The sequence below is a fragment of the Symphalangus syndactylus genome, chromosome 9 (assembly GCF_028878055.3).
Source record: "Symphalangus syndactylus isolate Jambi chromosome 9, NHGRI_mSymSyn1-v2.1_pri, whole genome shotgun sequence".
NCBI classification, from domain to species: domain Eukaryota; kingdom Metazoa; phylum Chordata; class Mammalia; order Primates; family Hylobatidae; genus Symphalangus; species Symphalangus syndactylus.
The window spans coordinates 139,889,332-139,908,211 of NC_072431.2; the positions used below are offsets into that span (position 1 = coordinate 139,889,332).

Below are 18,880 nucleotides of genomic sequence, written 5' to 3' on the forward strand. Positions count from 1 at the left end.
ATATAATCACGTAATCTATGAATAAAATATTTTTAGTGTTTTTCCCCTAATATCTACAACCCACCCTTCCTTCCTTCCTTCCTTCCTTCCTTCCTTCCTTCCTTCCTTCCTTTCTTTCTTTCTTGGCTCAGGTGCACATGTGAATGTTTGTTACTTAAGCAAAGTCATGTCACAGGGGTTTGTGGTATAGATTATTTCATCACCCAGGAATTAAGCCCAGTACCCAATAATTGTCTTTTCTGCTCCTCTCTTTCCTCCCACCCTCCTCCTCAAGTAGACCCCAGTGTCTGTGGTTTCCTTCTTTGTGTTCATAAGTTCTCATCATTTAGCTCCCACTTATAAGTGAGAACATGCATACACCCTTTATTTCATATTCTTATCTTATTTCACTAGCTATCATCTTCAAAATACTAAGTAATAAAAAGTTAATAATTTTAGTGGCAATAGATTTAGTATTAATATTTTACCATCTGTTTTGATAATTGCTTTTTAATATTGGTAAAATCTTTATCATGCTTATATAGACTATTGTTCCCATTCCTATTTACTTAGAGTCTTATTAGCAATGACTGCTGGATTTATCAGGTACCTTGTCAGAATCTAGTGATATATTAATATATTTTTTCTTTTTTGTTATATGAATACAGTGAAACATTGTAATTGATTTCCTGGTATTAACTCATAAGTGAATTTCTGAGAATAAGTCCTATGGGTCATACTTAAACAGATTATAACAAATTCACTCTAAATGATCATAATGAGTATTTCAAGTCATGTTGGGCTTCATGAAGGAATTTTTCCTGGGATATTTTCTCTTACATGAATCAGTTGGACCCTACCAACACTACAATTAATAGTACACGAGAGATGTCACGCATCTTTGTTTTCCGGGACAAAAAGAGACCATATCAAGCTTTCTCAAGTACTACCGTCTGAACTCAGGATATACAGGTGGTAGCTCTGCTTGGGACAGCCGAAACTAGTATACCCTTTTTCTGCTGGGGCCCTAAAAAATAGAATGATTTCCTTCCTCTTTGGTGTGCTTAGGCCAGTGACTGTAACTCAAAAAATTAGAAATTATATATTGTATACAATAATTCTGCCACTAGTTAGTAAAATAAATCTAGGAACTGGAATGAAAACTGGTAAGTACAGGTTATCCCTTTTCTCTGTCTTTATAAGCATTTATTAAGTGTTTACAATATATTATAGACTTTTACTTTCCAATTAAAGGGATAAACATTTATGTGTAAGGTTACACTTTTAGTAATAAATATTTGCCTACTTCAATTCAATAAACATTTATTCAGTGCTGACAGAGTACCAGGCATTGTGTTGGATGGTGTGTAGAATACAAAATGTTCAACACCACACCCTTCAGAATTTCTGAGCACTTTAGGGCCCATAAGAAAGATGCACTTGGGAGGCCAAGGAGGGAGGATCACTTGAGCTCAGGAGTTTAGGACCAGCCTGGGAAACAAAGTGAGACCCCATCTCTACAGAAAATAAAAAAAATTAGCCAGGCGGTGGCATGTGCATGTAGTCCCAGCTACTTGGGAGGCTGAGGCAGAAGAATCTCTTGAACCCAGGAGTTCCAGGCTGCAGTGAGCTATGATGAGCCATGCCACTCCAGTCTGGGTAACACAGCAAGACTCTGTCTAAAAAAGATAAAAAAAGAAAGAACAAAAGAGAGATGCATAGTTACTTGCTCTACAAGGCATAAACTTTGAAGCACCGCAATTGAGGAGTAGAAAATGTGCTATGGGAGATGACAAAAGGAGAAAGGGCTTTTGGGCTGGAGGTTTAAAGCACACTTTATGAGAGATGGAAGTTAAATGAGTGCTTACAGAAGGGTTGGGGCAGTGGATTTACAAATAGAGAGGAAAGAGCAAGGTCTTGCCAGATGGAGGGAGTGATGTCAAAGAAGGAATAGAGGTGGGAGAGCAGGGAATGTGGGGACGTGTTCATTTCATGTAGTAAAGATACTATTTTTGAAATGTTCTTGTGTGCATATAAATATGCATACATGCATGTATGGATATAGTAGGTCACATGGAAAAATGTGTTTACTGTAGGTCATAGTCAAAAAAATCTAAAAAAGATTGGTTCTATAGCAGAGGTCAGCAAACTTTTTCCATAAAGGGCCAGATAGTAAATATTTTAGGCTTTGGGAGCCAAGAGGCCACAAAGATCTCTGTCACAATTACTCAAATCTGCCATTGTAGCACAAAAGCAATTATAGGCAATACATAAGTGAATGAGCAAGGTTGTGTTTGAATAAAATGTTAATCACAAAAAGTTAAGTCCATATTTGGCCCATGGGCTGTAGTTTGGTGACCTTTGATGTATAGGGTAGGGTAGAGGAGGAAGTTTCAAAAAGCAGTATTGGAAATACAGGTGAGGTGCTGATTCGTGAAGCCCTTTGCCTGTTCATCTTGCATATTGGGACTTGAGTCAACCGGAAATAGGATGCCACATTCTGCATGGTGGGAGGTCAGCTTACAGACACTGCAGCAAGCTTTGTTTTTAGACAGCTATGCCGATTGCAACATGTAGGCTGGACTGGAAGGGAATCTTAAAAGTCTCCTACTTTATACTTATCTATAATTTTCCTTTAAAGGAGCACAAGAGAGTTTTCAGTGTATAAGGCTTTAAAATACTGCCTTCTCTGCCATTCTGCAGGTTGAAGTGACTTTAGGCTGGTTGGACAGATAAGATAAAGCCCCCGAGCCCAGGACATGGTTAAGTGATTGATTCAGTGCCCATGGAGCTTGGAAAAGTTCTCCACTTGAATTAAATTACAATGAAACAGGCCGGGTGTGGTGGCCCATGCCTGTAATCCCAACACTTTGGGAGGCGCAGGTGGGCAGATCACTTTAGGTCAGGAGTTTGAGACCAGCCTGGCCAGCATGATGAAACCCCATCTCTATTAAAAATACAAAAATTAGCCGGGTGTGGTGGCAGATACCTGTAATCCCAGCTACTTGGGAATCTGAGGCAGGAGAATCACTTGAACCTGGGAGGCAGAGGTTGCAGTGAGCTGAGATTACGCCACCGCACTCCAGCCTGGGAGACAGAGTGAGACTCTGACAAAAAAAAAAAATTTACAGTGGAACTAAAAGACAAGTCCCCTGCCCTAAAGTGTATGCCGCTTTCCACTGTGCTAATCAGTCTCTCCCATGAAAACAATGACTAATTCTCTCTCTCCCGCACTCAGTAGTAAATGCCCCATAGAAAGTCTGAAGGAGTTAGGTCACTCAGCCTTGGAAGGCCACAGTGGCTTTATTCTGCTCTTGCACTGAGCTTCCTTACTGCCCTGAGCTGGCTGTGGCAGGATCACAAGAGAAGGTTGTTAAAAATGCAGATTTTCCACCCCACCCCCACTTTGAATCCCTTGCAATGTGAAGCCTGAGAGCCTGCATTTTAAATACAGATCCTCAAGTAATTTCCACGTGCAGACAGGAGTAGAAAACATTGCTTAAGGGAAAACCAGTAGTTCTGCTTTTCATGAGAATTAGTAGCAAGAATGTGCCTGGGATGCCGCACCAGGTTTGGACCTGGCAGTACAAAGGCACAGGAATGTAAGACTGACAACCCACATTCAAACCCTTGCCTACTCCTTACAGACAAGCCGTGTGGCCTCTCTGACCCTCGTTCATAACCTGTAAAAGTCAGCTGATAATAGGAGCTCTCTAAGGATATAGTTTTCAGAATTAAATGAGCTAACTACAGGAGGAGAGTTGGAAGATTCTAGCCTCAGTACAGGGGAGAAACTTCTAAAATTGATCCAAGCTTTCTTAACTGAAGGCCTTTTCCAGCATCTTTGGGTCATGAAGCTGAGTACCAACCAGAAATGTGTAGTTTCATGCCAAGAAAACTTCAAAATATGGATCTGCCTCAGGCTGAGAATGCTAAGCTTTTGTCCAAGGATAGAGTCAGAAGAGGAAAGATATATCCTGAGTGAAAATTTCCCTTGCCAGCATCTTGAGCTCTCAGAACTCGCCAAGGTCATAAGCTAGTGATAGGTGTCAGTGCTGGGACTTCTCTCCCTTGGAAGGCTCCAGGTCCGGGAAAATAGGAAACCTGCATTTCTCGCTCTATCAAAGAACCAAGGTCATTTAAGAAGCCAAGTCATCTTTTGTGCTAGGACCAGGTATTCACCCACTTCCTGGGAAGGGTCTCAGAAAATTGCTTTACAAGAGAAAAGGAGAACATTTTGTCAATCCTCAGACTTAAATAGAAGAAGATTGTTCATCTAAATGGCATTCTGGCTACTCCTCTAAAGTTCCAAATTTGAAGCAATCTGGGCTTGTTCCCGTACATAAAAACGATGTGTTAAAACAGTAACACTAAGATCTGATAAAACAAAACCTTTGAAGTTTTGGGGGGCATTTGTTGAAAATGTTCTATTGGTTTCCATCATTGTCATTAGTTTTCTAAGAAGTCGTACCATTTTGAGAATATATAAATTGTCACAGCCCAGAGCTGTGTTAATACTCACAGGTAATACTGAAGAATCGTTCTCTTTGTGAATGCCTGGAAGATCTCCAAGCTTGGCTACCATCTTCAGTATTATTATTATTACTTTGGAGATGGAGTCTTGCTCTGTCACCCAGGCTGGAGTGCAGCAGCACTATCTCGGCTCACTGCAACCTCTGCCTCCTGGGTTCAGGTGACTCTCATGCCTCAGCCTCCCAAGTAGCAGGACCACAGGCGTGTGCCATCACTCCCTGGCTAAAATTTGTATTTTTAGGAGAGAGAGGATTTCGCCATATTGGCCGGGCTGGTCTAAAACTCCTGGCCTCAAGTGATTCGCCCACCTTGGCCTCCCAAAGTGCTGGGATTGCAGGCGTGAACCACCATGCCGGCCACTATTACTTTTCGCTATGTGTTCCTTAAAAACTAATGTCAATAGTCATACAAATTTGCCAAATAAAATCGAGTGATGTAACAATGTTTATTATTTCCAAGAAAGTACTTTGTTGAGTCTTTCATAAAAATAATAGTTTTTTTTAAATGAGCACTTAGTATGTACCTCTTATATGTATTCATCTCTTTCTAGAAATTTGGAATTGAATCCAGAGCTGCTGGCATTAGCATGAGTTGTCCATACTTGTCACACCAAATTTTTCCACTGTGAACTCTCAAGTACAGCCTGGTGCTCTTGAAGTTCATTGTTTTCATATGTGCCCAATTTCTAGCACAAGAAGAGGCCCTGAGTGTGTGTGTATTCTGTGTCACAAGGACTCCTGAGTATCTTTCCAGTCTTTTGAGGTTTGCTGGATGCTTCCATGCATGGATTCCGTGCCAGCATTGTAAATGCCCTCAAGGCAGGGCCCATGTCTATCTTGCTCAGCTCCGTTTCTTTGATAAATGGTAGGCCCTAAGTAAATGTTTGCAGGATGGGTGGAAAGATAGAAGGATGAATGGGAGAAGGGAAGGAAGGCTGGAAAGATAAAAGGAAAATAGGTGGGTGGAAGGAAGGAACAAATAATGTTCATTTTGTTATTTCTTCGTTGTATTATTAGTAGTTATCTTTTTGTCATCCTTAAATGGATGTATTTCTGAAGATTGGGTATTTGGGTATCCCAAGATTTGGGAAGATTTATAAAACAAAATCACACAAATATAGACCATTTGGAAAGGGATGGGGAAGGATGTTATGAATGACAACAAAATTAGAATTGTATAAAATATAATTTTCAAATATTTTCAATCATCATAATTATTAGCACAAACTAATAGCTAACAACATGCTTCTAGGAAGATCTCCCTTCCTGAAGCCAGTGTTAATAAACAGATTTTAAATTATTTATAATTTATCGTATTAACATGTTTATTTCTTATGCCTGTAGTTGTTGACAATAACAGAAAGAGCCATGCTCGACAGTGGGCTGGGTTCCAGCTTTAGTGATCTTTTGTATGCACCAGATTCTTACTGACTTTAGCATAGTCATTTTGTGCTGTATTGTCTTGTGGTTTATGTTGTCATTCTCCAGTTACTTTGTGAATGAACACTTTATTTCCCCTGAGAGTTGTAGAGTTGGTAACATGTTTAGGGTCACGCCTCTTTCTTCATTTATATTTCACACATGAATGATGTATACCCTAACTGAAGATTGGGTTCACGGTAGTGCCATTGCACAAATACTGAGTAAGTTTAACTGTCTCTTATTTATACAATTATTACATTTACTATTTTATATTCCTCAAAAGGTAAAATATAGGAAAACTTTAGTCCGGTCCCCATCTGGTTGGTTATTCCCTCTACATTTGTCTGTTTTCGCATCTGCCCACTCTAGTCTCTAGGAGAGAGAAAGAGGCCATATATCCATGCATTTCAGATTACTTGGGTCCTACTGCACTTCTTTTTCTTATTTGTGGCCAGTGTGTATAAATTTGGCTGGGTTGCAGATGTGCAGTGTGGAGGCCATGATGACAGCATTATCAGTGCTAGATGAGCAGTTTCTCCGTGGGGCTATTTGAAACAGGCTGAGTGCATGTGTGCAGTTCGATCTAGGCTGGGCCAGAGCACAGAGGTTCTGTGATTGACATCCCTGTGAGCCTTCTTATAAAGCCAGAAAATTGAAACTCCCTTCTGGATCCTCTGTGAATGATCAACCCCTGTGCCGGGAAACAGAACACTCACTTAGCACTGGAAGAATGTCTCCATCACCTAAGATCCTTTTCTTGGAGTCTCAATGGTCCCAGTTCCATTGATCCTTCTATTAATTCTCCAAGCTAATGAAAAGTGGTAAGAGGGAGTGTTGTGTGACACCTAAGGGTGGAGCAGAAACAAAGGAATGGGGCTTCCGAGACCACATCTGTACTGACCAGAATATCCTGGGACTGACTGGGAGTATTGGGACATCATGGCCCTTAGTCAGAGACCGAAGACTTCCAAACAGACGAAGGGGTTCTTTTCCCAGTGTCTAGTAAGGGACTTTTAACAAGGAGAACTGTCCCTTGGGATTTAAATACAATCCCTAAAGTTGTGCTTTGAGGCTTCCCAATCTGCATTCTAGGAGACTACTAGTTGCTAGGTGGCCCCACTGAGAACACAGTACCGTGACTGTAGAAGTGACAGGTCTTCAACCTTAAAAGCCACTGGAGAGATTTTTGATTCAGTGTATGACCTGTCAAGGAACAATTCTTAAACTGGATATGGTGGTTTGTGCCTATGTGGGAGGCTGAGGCAGGAGGACTGCCTAAGGCCAGGAGTTCAAGGCCAGCCTGGGCAACACAGCAAGACCCTGTCTCTTAAAAAAAAAAAATAGAAAGAGAGACTGGGTGCAGTGGCTCATGCCTGTAATCCCAGCACTTTGGGAGGCCAAGGCGGGTGAACTCCTGAGGTCAGGAGTTCAAGACCAGCCTGGCCAACATGGTGAAACCTTGTCTCTATTAACAATACAAAAATTAGCTGGACGTAGTGGCGGATGCCTGTAATCCCAGCTACTCGGGAGGTTAAGGCAGGAGAATCGCTTGAACCCAGGAGGTGGAGGTTGTGATGAGCCAAGATTGTGCCACTGCACTCCAGCCTGGGTGACGGGGTTAGACTCCGTCTCAAAAAAAAAGGACAATTCTTAGAGTCCTATTGTTCCTATCTGCCTTGGCGACAAAAAAAATGAGTTGGGATGTATGAATTAGGAGCATGCTGGTATGCTCTGTGAGGGAAGCGTGTCAGCTGGCTGGCCATGATATGGTTAATGTGTTCCCTGCTCTGGGATGGATGGCTTGATGCCTCCTAAGTGATAGACACAATTCCTAGTGCCTCCTGTACTTTATTTTAGAGTCTTCTTCACAATGATGGGACAGAGACCCTAATGACCCCATTTTATTGATGAAGTCGTTGAGGTTTAGGGAGGAATGTCAAGCTGCTGGCCAAAGTCACAGTGGCTGAGCCACAATTCAAACCCAACCTTGCTGGCTTCACAGGGTCTGCTGCTGATGTTTTCAGGTCGTGCTGATGAGTCATTTCCCACCCTCCCCAACCCCCTCCTGGTTATTCTTTTGGATGAAGGTAGAAGGAATGCCAGGGGACTTGAGAGAATGGTCTCATGTAAACAGCACGGTATGAGAAGTTAAGGGACCCAGCTTCCATCTTGACTCCTCCTCTCTTAGACAAATAGCTTAGCTTCTCTGTGACTCAATTTCCTCACTGCGAGACAACTTCGTTTGAGGGAATGATCTGTAGGTTTCTTCCATCATATTTCAGGTTGCTTCTAACTAGCTACCCTTAGTGAGGAGCAAATCTGATGAATGATATGCACTACATACTAGAGAGGCATTCATTTATTCATTCAGTGAACATTTACTGCACACCTTCTATGAGCCAGCCCAGGGTAGAGTGAGGAGTAATTTCAGAGACAGGCTCTTCCCTCAGGGAGTATATAGGGTGTTGCTATGGTCAGGGTATCAGCCTTGTGTGAAACACTATTTATTATTATTTTACTTATTAAATGTGACATAGAATTATTCACTGGGAGCCATATTGCCCACAGCCCAGGATGTGTCCTTTGCTGCTGTCTGACTCTTCTGTACTCGCACCTGGCTCTGACTGACTTACATGCAGGAGAGCTTTGTTCTCTAATTGATGAACATTAGGTACATTTAAGAACATTTTTTTAAGCATAGAAAGGTGACCTTTTTTCAGTTAGCCTTGCTTTTTCGCCTGATGTTAAAGATCTGAACATAAGTGGTTTGAGAAATGAAAATCAATCTGTCAGTCTACTGATCGATCGATCAATCTCCATCACAATTCTGTAACATGTTCTCAAATCTCAGATCCACCCAGAAAGAGTGACCCCACTTTAACCTCATAACTCCACTATTTTTCAAAGACAAATCTTTGTCTTGAGTAGCTGAAAAAAGGATAAGAAGGCTGCAAATTAATGAAAACCATTTCTAAATGAAAAAAGGTAAACTGGAGAAATAAAGGGAAAATTTGCAGCTTGTCCTTTAGAAAGCCTGCCCCAGCTCTCACCACAGAGGATGCTTTACCTGCTTCCTTGCAACTCCTGAGGGCCACAGCATTGCTGGGATAATCCAGTGGCCATTCAGTCCATAGGCTTTGGAGCCAAATTGCCCAGCTTGGAACCCTCTTTTTACCACTTAGTAGCTGTGTGGCCTCATACAAATGACCTAAGCTCAATCTGTTATTTGTAAAAGGGGGCTATCAAATTGTGGAAATTAAATAATAGATGCATAAAATCCCCTAGCACAGTGCCTGGTGCCTTGCTGCTTTCTTCTTAGAATGGAATTTATCCTCCTTGTAATTGTGCTTCAGAAATAATCAGAAACCTCTCTGAGCGAGTAGTGTTTTTTATTTATGACCAACAATCCTGGTTTGTCCAGGACTAAGAAGTTTCATGGGATGTGGGACTTTATGTGCTAAAAGTGGGAAAATCCCATGCAAACCAAGATGAGTTGGTCACTCCAAAGCTGGCAAAGTCCTCAGTTTTCCAGATAAAATTGGCAGGGAGAAACCTTGATACTGAAGCTGACTCCAGTGAGAACCCCCCATGTGAGCAAGGCCAGGGCCATGCATTAAATGAGAGACCAATGGCTGCTTTCTCTTAGCACCACATTCAAGCAAAAAGAGGAAGAGGCCTAACTCACTACCCCCAGGCATTCTGCCCCAAACGTGAGACTGCATACAGTGCCTTTCTGCTGAAGCAAGTGACTATCAAGCCTGGCTGCCTGTGAAAATCACCCAAGGAGTTTTTTAAAAAGAAATACCAATGCCTGGGCCCCATCATTAAAAGTTTTTATTTTGTTGGCTCAGGGTGAGACCTGAGCGATGGTATTTTTAAAAAGCTCCTTAGGTGATTCTAATGTGCAGTGCAGGGTTGAAAACCGCTAACCCATGTTACAACTTGGAGTTGGCAACAGGTGCAAATTGACTTATATTTTTCCTAATTGACAAATTCAGAATTTCCTTATCTGAGTTTCAGCTGTAATGGCTCGATCTGTTAGTAATGCATGAGATGCTTTGTTGAGCTGATGTGTCCACACTGGTGTTTCCATGTGAAGAAAACATCTTTAAGATGATTGAGCATTCTCTTTATTTTTCCCTTTTCTTTTGTGAGGGCAATATACTTATTAGTGTCCTGCCTAGCTCAAGTAGCATGGTTTTGAAGATTGAGAAAATTCAAAGTTTAATTTGAGTGGAGGCGAAACAGTGATATTTCTCCAGAAAAAAAAAAGGCCCTCTCTTTTTGTATCAGTTTTTGCTGGAGTCATGGCAGAGAAGAGCTGAGCTCCCTTCTTCTGGTATGTGGGTGGAGATGGCTGCTTCTCAGGGCTGCTGAGAGTAAGATTGCGTGGGCTTTGGGCTGGGCTAGGTTGGATGAGAAAGGCAAGGTGAGTGGTACTTACAGCTTTGGAAATATGGGTACATTCTCCCTGCAATGTCCTGAGCCAGGCGGCAAGCTTCAAAAATTGTGCTGGTGTTATTCAGTGCTAAAAAGACACTCACTGTCAAACCATAAAAAGACATGAACGAACCATAAATGCGTATTATGAAGCAAAGAAGACAATAAAAAAATACATATTAGATGAGCCCAACTATATGACTCGAGAAAAGGCCTGTTTTAAATGTGAATTTCTATGCACCATTGACAATTTTCTTTATTTTCTTTTTTTTGTTTTTGAGATGGAGTTTCTCTCTTATTGCCCAGGCTGGAGTGCAGTGGCGTGATCTCAGCTCATTGCAACCTCTACCTTCTGGGTTCAAATGATTCTCTTGCCTCAGCCTCCCAAGTGGCTGGGATTACATGGATGTGTCTGCCACCATACCTGGCTAATTTTTTTTTTTTTGTATTTTTAGTAGAGATGAGGTTTCACCATGTTGGCCAGGCTGGTCTTGAACTCCTGACCTCAGGTGATTCAGCCACCTTGGCCTCCCAAAGTGCTGTGATTACAGGTGTGAGCCACCGTGCCTGGCCAACAGCTTTAAAAATTTATTTTTTTCTTACGAAATAATACATTGTCATTGTGAAAATATTTAAAAGGAAAGAGAGGAAAAACATCTGCAGGTGTACCACATCAGACATAATAACCATGTTAAGAGTTTGGTGTATATTCTTCTGTTTACTTGTGTACTCACATATATACATATCTATTTTTTTATAAAAATATACTGAATATTCTTCTTTAGTAAACTGATTTTTCATTAAAATTGAATGCACAGTTACCTATTGGATACAATGTTTTCTATTTAAATGATGAGTACACTACAATCCACTAGGCAAATATATCCATGTAATAAAACTGGACTCGTACCTCCTGAAACTATAAAAATAAAATAAAATGAAAAGAATTGAATAAACATAGTTTTCTGTGTTACTAAAGATTCTTATGTGATTTATTTTGTCTACCCACAAGGTTTTGAATGAATTTTGTACAATGATCCTATTGTTCAACAATTAAGCCTAGGCAACATAGTGAGACCCCATCTCTAAAAAAGTAAATAAATGAATTAGCCAGGCATGGTGGTGTGCACCTAGAGTCCCAGCTACTCGAGAGGCTGAAGTGGGAGGATCACTTGAGCCTGGGAGGTCGAGGCTGCAGTAAGCCACGATCGAACCCCTGCACTCCAGCCCGGGTGACAGAGCGAGACCCTGTCTCAGAAAAATAAAACAATATTTTTCCAATTTTTCTTTATTCTCTTATCTACTTCATTGAATGTCCTATGACTTAAGGTTAAGAAATAAAATAGATGGGTCGAAAGCTGCATGATATTTTAAAAGACTATTGATCATTATTGCCAAGTTAACTCTTCCTCCGTCCAACCTTTGCTAACCTGACAGGCCCCAGATGATATCCCATTTTACGCACTTTTCTTTGACCACAATGAGGGCGGACATTTGTTCCAATGTGCCCTTTTGTGCCATTGTCCACTGAGGTTTCTCTTTTTCTTATTGACCTGTGAAAACATTAAAAAATATCCAGCCCATTATCTCTGTCATATACATAGTGTGAACACTCCTACTCCCATTTTTACTCTGTTTATAGTGGGGTTTTAGAAAACCATTTGATACCTTTGTGCTTTCTGGAATTTCTTGTTTAATCTGTCTGTCACTGATACAGCATTAGCGTTCACTTCCCTGAAAGGCTTTTTAGAAGGAGAGTTATAGCCCCCAAATCCGCTCCAAAGTACACTATAATCATCCAGTGGAAACATGTGTGTAATTGAAGCATCATTAATGTCTCGGTCCCAAACTCAAAGAACTATAAAGGGCATTGTTAATTTTACTTCATCATCAGCCCCTTATTAATCTTGGCAAATGTTTCACTTGTAGGCAAGGATGTCCAAGCCAACTCACAATTTACTATGCAATTGGCTACAAATGTTGAGGTGGGTTTTTTTGTTTATCCAACTAAAAGAACTTTATGTCCCTCTAGCACTAAGTTATGACATCTTATCTCACAGATTTAACAGCATCTAATGGTTCTATCTCTAGGTAATGTAATCCAGCTGGAGTTTGAAGGTATGCAAAGCCCATGTTTTAGAACAAAAGGGTATTTTTCTCCAGCCAGTAAATAAAAGTGATTTTTTTTTTTTCAGCTGTAAAAGGACAAAAGGTTTTGAAATGATCCCACTGGGCAGGGTTTCCTAGACTTGTTTTTTGGCAGTTGGCCATGGAGCTAACTCAGTCTTCCAGACTTCTTCCATTTTTGTAGCAGTGTAAAGAATTCACTGGATGAGACTAAAGACACTTCATGGTGTGATGACTAATGCCCAGGGTCCTGTTAACCCAGAGGCAACCACAACTATACATCCAACAGTGCCATTAGCAGACCCTTGATCAGTGTGTAGGAAGAACTAAAAACCTGACCCTTTTTCTTATTGATTTTAGTACCTTCACAGCCCCCGTCAGGTTTGCACGTTTTTCCTTATTGAGAAAAAAAAGCTTAACATTTAACACCATAAATGTCACAAGTATGGTAAATGGTCTATAGCTTTAGTTAGAAGTTGTCAAAGATGTTTGACTTAAGTATTGTTTGATACCATTTTCAGGGGCTAAACAGCTCTGTGGCATTGGGTCTCCCTTGTTGGTTTTCTATGTATGTTTCACAGTTCTGAAACCCAAGAGTACTGTTGTCCATTCCCATTGCCCTGCTGCAAGAAGGTCCACCCCGTGGACCCAGTCCTGTTTCTTAAGACATTACTATGGCTAGAGTTAGAGGATAAAATTACATGAATAACCAAGAACAATTTCTGAAAGCGTGTATTGAGGAATCAGCACCTTGCAGTAATTCGCACAGCTTTATTAAAATTACCAACAAGATCAACAGCAAAAATGTGTGATATCCCAGTCACTGTTCTAAACATCTAGCCATATTTAGTTGCTTAATCCTGACAGTAACCCCATGGGGTAGGGGCTGTTATTGTCCATAGATTACAGATTAGTACCGCAAACAAAGGTAAGTGGAGGAGCCAGGATTGGAACATGAGAAATGTAACTCTAGAGCTTGTCCTCTTAACTTGATGAAGTTGATACAACAACAATGCCGCAAAATGGGTGATGGGGTCCCCATTTTACACATGAGAAGCTGAGGCTCTGGGGAATTAATGACTTTGTAATAACTTTCCACACCTGTGAAGTAGCATTTGGCTTAGGCCCTAATTCTAAAGCCTTCCCAGGATACCACGTCTCGTACTACAACACATTTCCTTACAGTCAGGGCTTTATTCAATTCAGAGAGAGCTTATAACTGGCTAACAGACAGATACCTAAATGGGCCTGTGACACGCTCTTCTGGGTTCTCATTGCGCGGGAAGCTGGTCATTTAGACTGCAGTCTTCATTTGTGTGCCTGATGCAATAAGAACTGCCTCTAACTCTTTCTATATGAATACCTGTGGGATTTAGTTTCTCTATTCATTCCTGCCTCAGGAACTTTGCTTTTTCTGTGCCCTAGCTTGGAATACATCATCCCCAGATCTTGGCATGGCTGACTCCTTCTCAGGTGTCAGCTCAGATGCCATTGCCTCAGTGGGGGCAGACCCTAATTATCTGTATTAATCTCCTAGGGCTGTCATAACAAATCACCACCAACTGGGTGGCTTAAAGCAGAAATGTATTCTCTTATAGTTCTGGAGGCCAGAAGTCTAAAACCAAGGTGTTGGCAGGACCGCGCTTCCTTGGAAGGCTGTAGAGGAGGATTCTCCTTGCCTCTTTCAGTTTCTGGCGGCTCCACACGTTCCGTGACTTGTGGCGGCATAACTGTAATCTCTGCCTCCACCTGCACATAGCTTGCCCTTCTGTATTTCTCCTCTTCTGTGTCTTCTCTTCTTATAAGAACGTTTATCATTGGATTTAGGTGCTACCTGGATAATCCAGATAAGATTGAGATAATCTCACGTCAAGATTCCTAACTTAATTGTATCTGCAAAGAGCATTTTCCAAAATAGGGTCACATTCACAGGTTCCAGGCAGACGTATCTGTTGGGTCAGGGGACCACCAGCCAACCTTAGGTCAAGCAGCTTTTGCTGCTGTTATGCTGTCCGACATCATCACCTCTTTATTTTCTCCAAAGCACTTGTCCTTATTTGATGCATCTTGTCCTCTTATCTACTTTTCTTTGCCTGTCTCCACCTAACTCCATCTACTTGGATTCAAACTTTATGAGTAAAGAACTATCTTGTTCACTGCTTTACTCCAAGACACAGAACAATGCCTGATATATTGTAGGGGTCACCAAATATTTACTGAATAAATGAATAATCTCACTGGGCTAATGAGATGTCAACTTGGCTCTCTGATCCCTTCAGAAATTTCCAAGTTTTATTTTTTGTTACTATTTTATTTGAATTTCAGTTGCATATTTTTCAGAAATGCAAATGTATTAGAAGACATATATTTAACGTAATGGGTATATGATCCAATCATTTCTACATAACATTCAATCGCTAACTGGTCTTCTTAATTCGTTTAGCTTTTGCTTTGCTCCCAGAAATGAGTCCTCAGCAGAATTTTTCTTTCACCTTTAAGGCTCTGACCACCTCCGAGAGAAGGATGGCCTGTGGGCTGTCTTGGTCTGGCTCTCCATTATTGCTGCCCGGAAGCAGAGTGTGGAGGAAATTGTCCGAGATCACTGGGCCAAATTTGGCCGCCACTACTATTGCAGGTGAGAAGGGGAAGGGCCTCTGTATGGACCGTGCAGAACTACTCCCAGAACAGGTTTCTAAAACTAATGCGCTAGAACCTTAAAAAGGAGGCATTTTCCCAGAAGGTCTGAGGAACACAGAGGCTGGAGCTGAATCACCCCTTATAGATAGTTGGGGGTGGTGTAAAAGGCTACGAAGCTGGAAAGCACCAATTTCCTTTCCCCTGGTGACATCACTCTCTAATCTTTTCATCAATGCCTATAAGGTAGGTGGCCCTCTCAAGAGGAACTCTGAACTGCAGAGCTTTGAAAAGCTATTTGGTAACTATCATGGCTGTGAGAGTCGTGCAGTCAAACCAGAGGCATTTCTTGTTGGTTTTCCATCCATATTTATCAAGTAAAAAAGGCAGACACAGAAGCTGTGACAGGTTGGAGTGCTTTCGTAATCCTCTCTCTACCTCTGTCTTACCTCCTCACCAATAATCAGATTCAGTGTCCAGGATGCCTGAGCTGGCACCCCTTGAAGGAGCCTCGTGGTTCAAGAGCCCCAGATATTGTTAAAGTTTTGTCCTCATGAAAAGAGGTACAGGCCAGGTGTGGTGGCTCACGGCTGTAATCCCAGCCCTTTGGGAGGCCGAAGCAGGTGGATCACCTGAGGTCAGGAGTTTGAGACCAGCCTGACCAACATGGTGAAACTCTGTCTCTACTAAAAATACAAAAATTAGCTGGGTTTGGTGGTGCACACCTGTAGCTACTTGGGAGGCTGAGGCAGGACAACCGCTTGAACCTGGGAGGCGGAGGTTGCAGTGAGTGGAGATCACGCCACTGCACTGTAGCCTGGGCAACAGAGTGAGACTCCATCTCAAAAACAAAACAAAACAAAACAACAACAAAAAAAAAACAGGGAGAAAGAAGTACAGAAAAGGAAACCATTATTTTGGAAGGAAGAAAAGGAAAGATCAGTGGGTAGGAGCTTAGGGCTGGGGGTCTATATCAGTTTCCTGTTGTTTAAGTAAACGAAAGGAAGAGTATTCTGGAAGTGTGGTTACTTGCTAGGAGTGTGAACCTAGGTATGCTAGATATGTGTACATAACAAGAACCAAGCCATGGGTTAGGAGGAGGGAGTAGGAAACGAAGTTAACTGTAAAGAACTTGGAGGTGGGGCAAGGGAATCCTTCGGTAGTCTCAGAGACTCTGTATTAAAAACAGAAAGATTGTGACTCATTTTGCATTGTTCATGAATAGTTAACTACTTTGAATGTTTGGTTGTGTTTCAAGAGCTTAAGGGACAGAAAGAGAGCGTTAGACTTCCCTTATAAGGTGATTATTTCTTCTGTTAAGAAGCCTTTTACTTAGATATGTATCAGAGAATAAGGAAGCCTGTGATTGTACTCGTTAAAATCAAAGAGATTGCAACCTTCTGGGAGATGTAGACAACAACAACATCATATTCTTAGTTCCCATTTAGTCAAGAAAGCTGGGGATGTGATAGCTTGCCAAACACGTCAAATTATTCAGTGTATCATAAAAAATGAATTCTCAGGACAGGTAGAAACTTGGTTTACTCATTATTTCTAACAAGTACCAAAACCCCCTGATTCGTGTGTGTTTTTTTTTCCTGGCATACCAAGAGTCAATTGGCACATGACATTCTTTTATTGCGTGAAGCTGTTCCAAAAAGTCCAACTTGACAAGATATATTATGATTGACAACCTCTGGCGTAGTGAGATCGCTTTGAGTCAGAGATGTGTTCCTCATAATTTGTGGAATGATTATCTAGGTTTCTGCTGGTGTCTTGAATAACCGGTGTTATGATAACTGTATTTATAGTGTAGTTTTTTTGTGGCCAAGAGCTTACATGATAATTACTTCTTCATAACAAATACCATATTAGAGAATAATATGCGATAGAGGTTTAATTTCTTCTAGGACATTGAGTTATGTTACAGATTTCTTTCCAGCAAGGTCACAGAGGTAAAGAAAAAGGGAGGAAAAAATACATAGAATGAAAGGTAAACGTTTCCTTCAACACCCAGCAAATGGCAAATTAAAAGTTGCTTGTGAAATGTAATTATTCCCAGCTTGACAATTTTCTTTGGCAGGCTAAAAATAATAAAACAATTTCACTTTAACTAATACTGAGCCTGAATATCTGAGAAAATCTTCCAGATTATTTTTATTGTGTGAGTAGACCCCAGAAGGAATCCTCCATTGAAACGTTTCTTCCTTGAAAGTGTGTTGTTATTGGTGGCGGTCAGATGGGGATTTGGGGGTGGAAGGCAGTGCTAGATCCTGCTTGTATATGAAGGTGAACGTTTGGGCAAACGAATCTGATGATTCTCCACCCTAGACTGAACGTGATGTATCATATTAGTGGATTTTTTTCAACTCCTGAATCTCTTTCGATGCCTCTCTATCTCCTGCTGGACTCTCTTCTCCTGTCTTCCTGCCCCTTTCTCCTCGGTTGGATCTCTACCTTCTCCAAATGTCACCTTTAAAGTGACTGCAGTCTCAGAATATATGCACTGCTGAAAAAGAATGTTCTGAGGGAGTTCGTTTTTTTTCTCTCTGAGGCTGAGAAAAAAACACCTTGTGTAGGAGGAAGAGAATAAAAGAAAGGGATATAGATGCAGGGAACCCATTGCTAGACATGGTATTATTCCATATTTTGCATCTTGGCTAATATGTTGATGTTTACTGGATGTCTTAAAGATCTTAAGTGGAAAAAAGTAGTAACAACTATTCAGAGCTTCCTTCTTCCAGTTCACTCTGAGAACTCACATCCTTTCTCTATCCTACAGGAAGCCCAAATGTAAGATCCTCCAAGTGACTTGGGTGCAGCTGCCCCTCCTATGGCTTCCTTCTTAAATAGACACTCCTAGGTGTGCCATTAGGTCTCAGCCAAGACCATCTGACATTGTAAAATATAGTTTATTTATGGTAGTGATGGCAAATAAAAGTTGTTAGCTGTTTTTAAGCACCAGTGCCTGGCACTGTGCCAACTGTTGATATACATCGTCATATTTTAAACCCCACAATGACAAATGCAATTGGTATTATTTTTAGTCTTCTGTTCTTTTTTTTCTAATTGACTTCCAGCCCCATTGTTACATTTGATACTCTTGGCTAGGAGGACTTTTTTGAATGGAACAATTGTGACATATCTTCCAAGTTTCCAAGAGTTGCATAGCATGCTCAGTTCCCCTTCTCCCTTTCTTTTTACCTTCCTTGTTTTTTCTCTCTTTCCTTCCTTCCTTTCCTTTCTCTCATTTTTCATTCCATTTTACTTACATAGAACTTACTATGTACCAGAATTAGCAGAGAACAAGACAGCTAAGGTATCTGTCCTCCTGGAGCACATATTCTGGTGGCCAAAGAGACAATGAATAGGAAACAAATATACAAACAAGACACATACAGTTTGGGATAACTACCAAAAGAAAATATGAAGGGTGATGAGAGAAGAAGGCAGAGTGGGGAAGCTGCCTTAGATAGATGGTCAGAGAAGGTCACATTCTAATGGTGACAATGGGTTTGAAAATGGAAGGAAAGAACGAGCCTGGTATTTGAAGAGCTGGCAGAAGAACGTACAAGGTAGAGGAACACACAGCAAGCGCGAGGGCCCAGGGGCAGGAAAGGGTGCAATGTCAATGCGTACTGGAGAAGAGGCCAGTGTGGCTGGCGCCAGTGAACAAGGATAAAAAGACAGAACAAAGTCGAGTCAAAGAGGTGGGCAAGGGCAGATCCCACAGTGCCTGATAGACC

General features: G+C 41.3%; 1 protein-coding gene across 2 annotated transcripts in view; it reads left to right on the forward strand.

Moving 5' to 3' along the window:
• Positions 1-18,880, forward strand: part of PGM5 (phosphoglucomutase 5) — a 179,589-nt gene that overhangs the window by 110,017 nt on the left and 50,692 nt on the right. For both annotated transcript variants that reach the window (XM_055294400.2, XM_063609925.1), the window contains exon 8: positions 15,000-15,135. In XM_055294400.2, the coding sequence (XP_055150375.1) occupies positions 15,000-15,135 (136 nt within the window). The remainder of the gene's footprint in view (positions 1-14,999; positions 15,136-18,880) is intronic.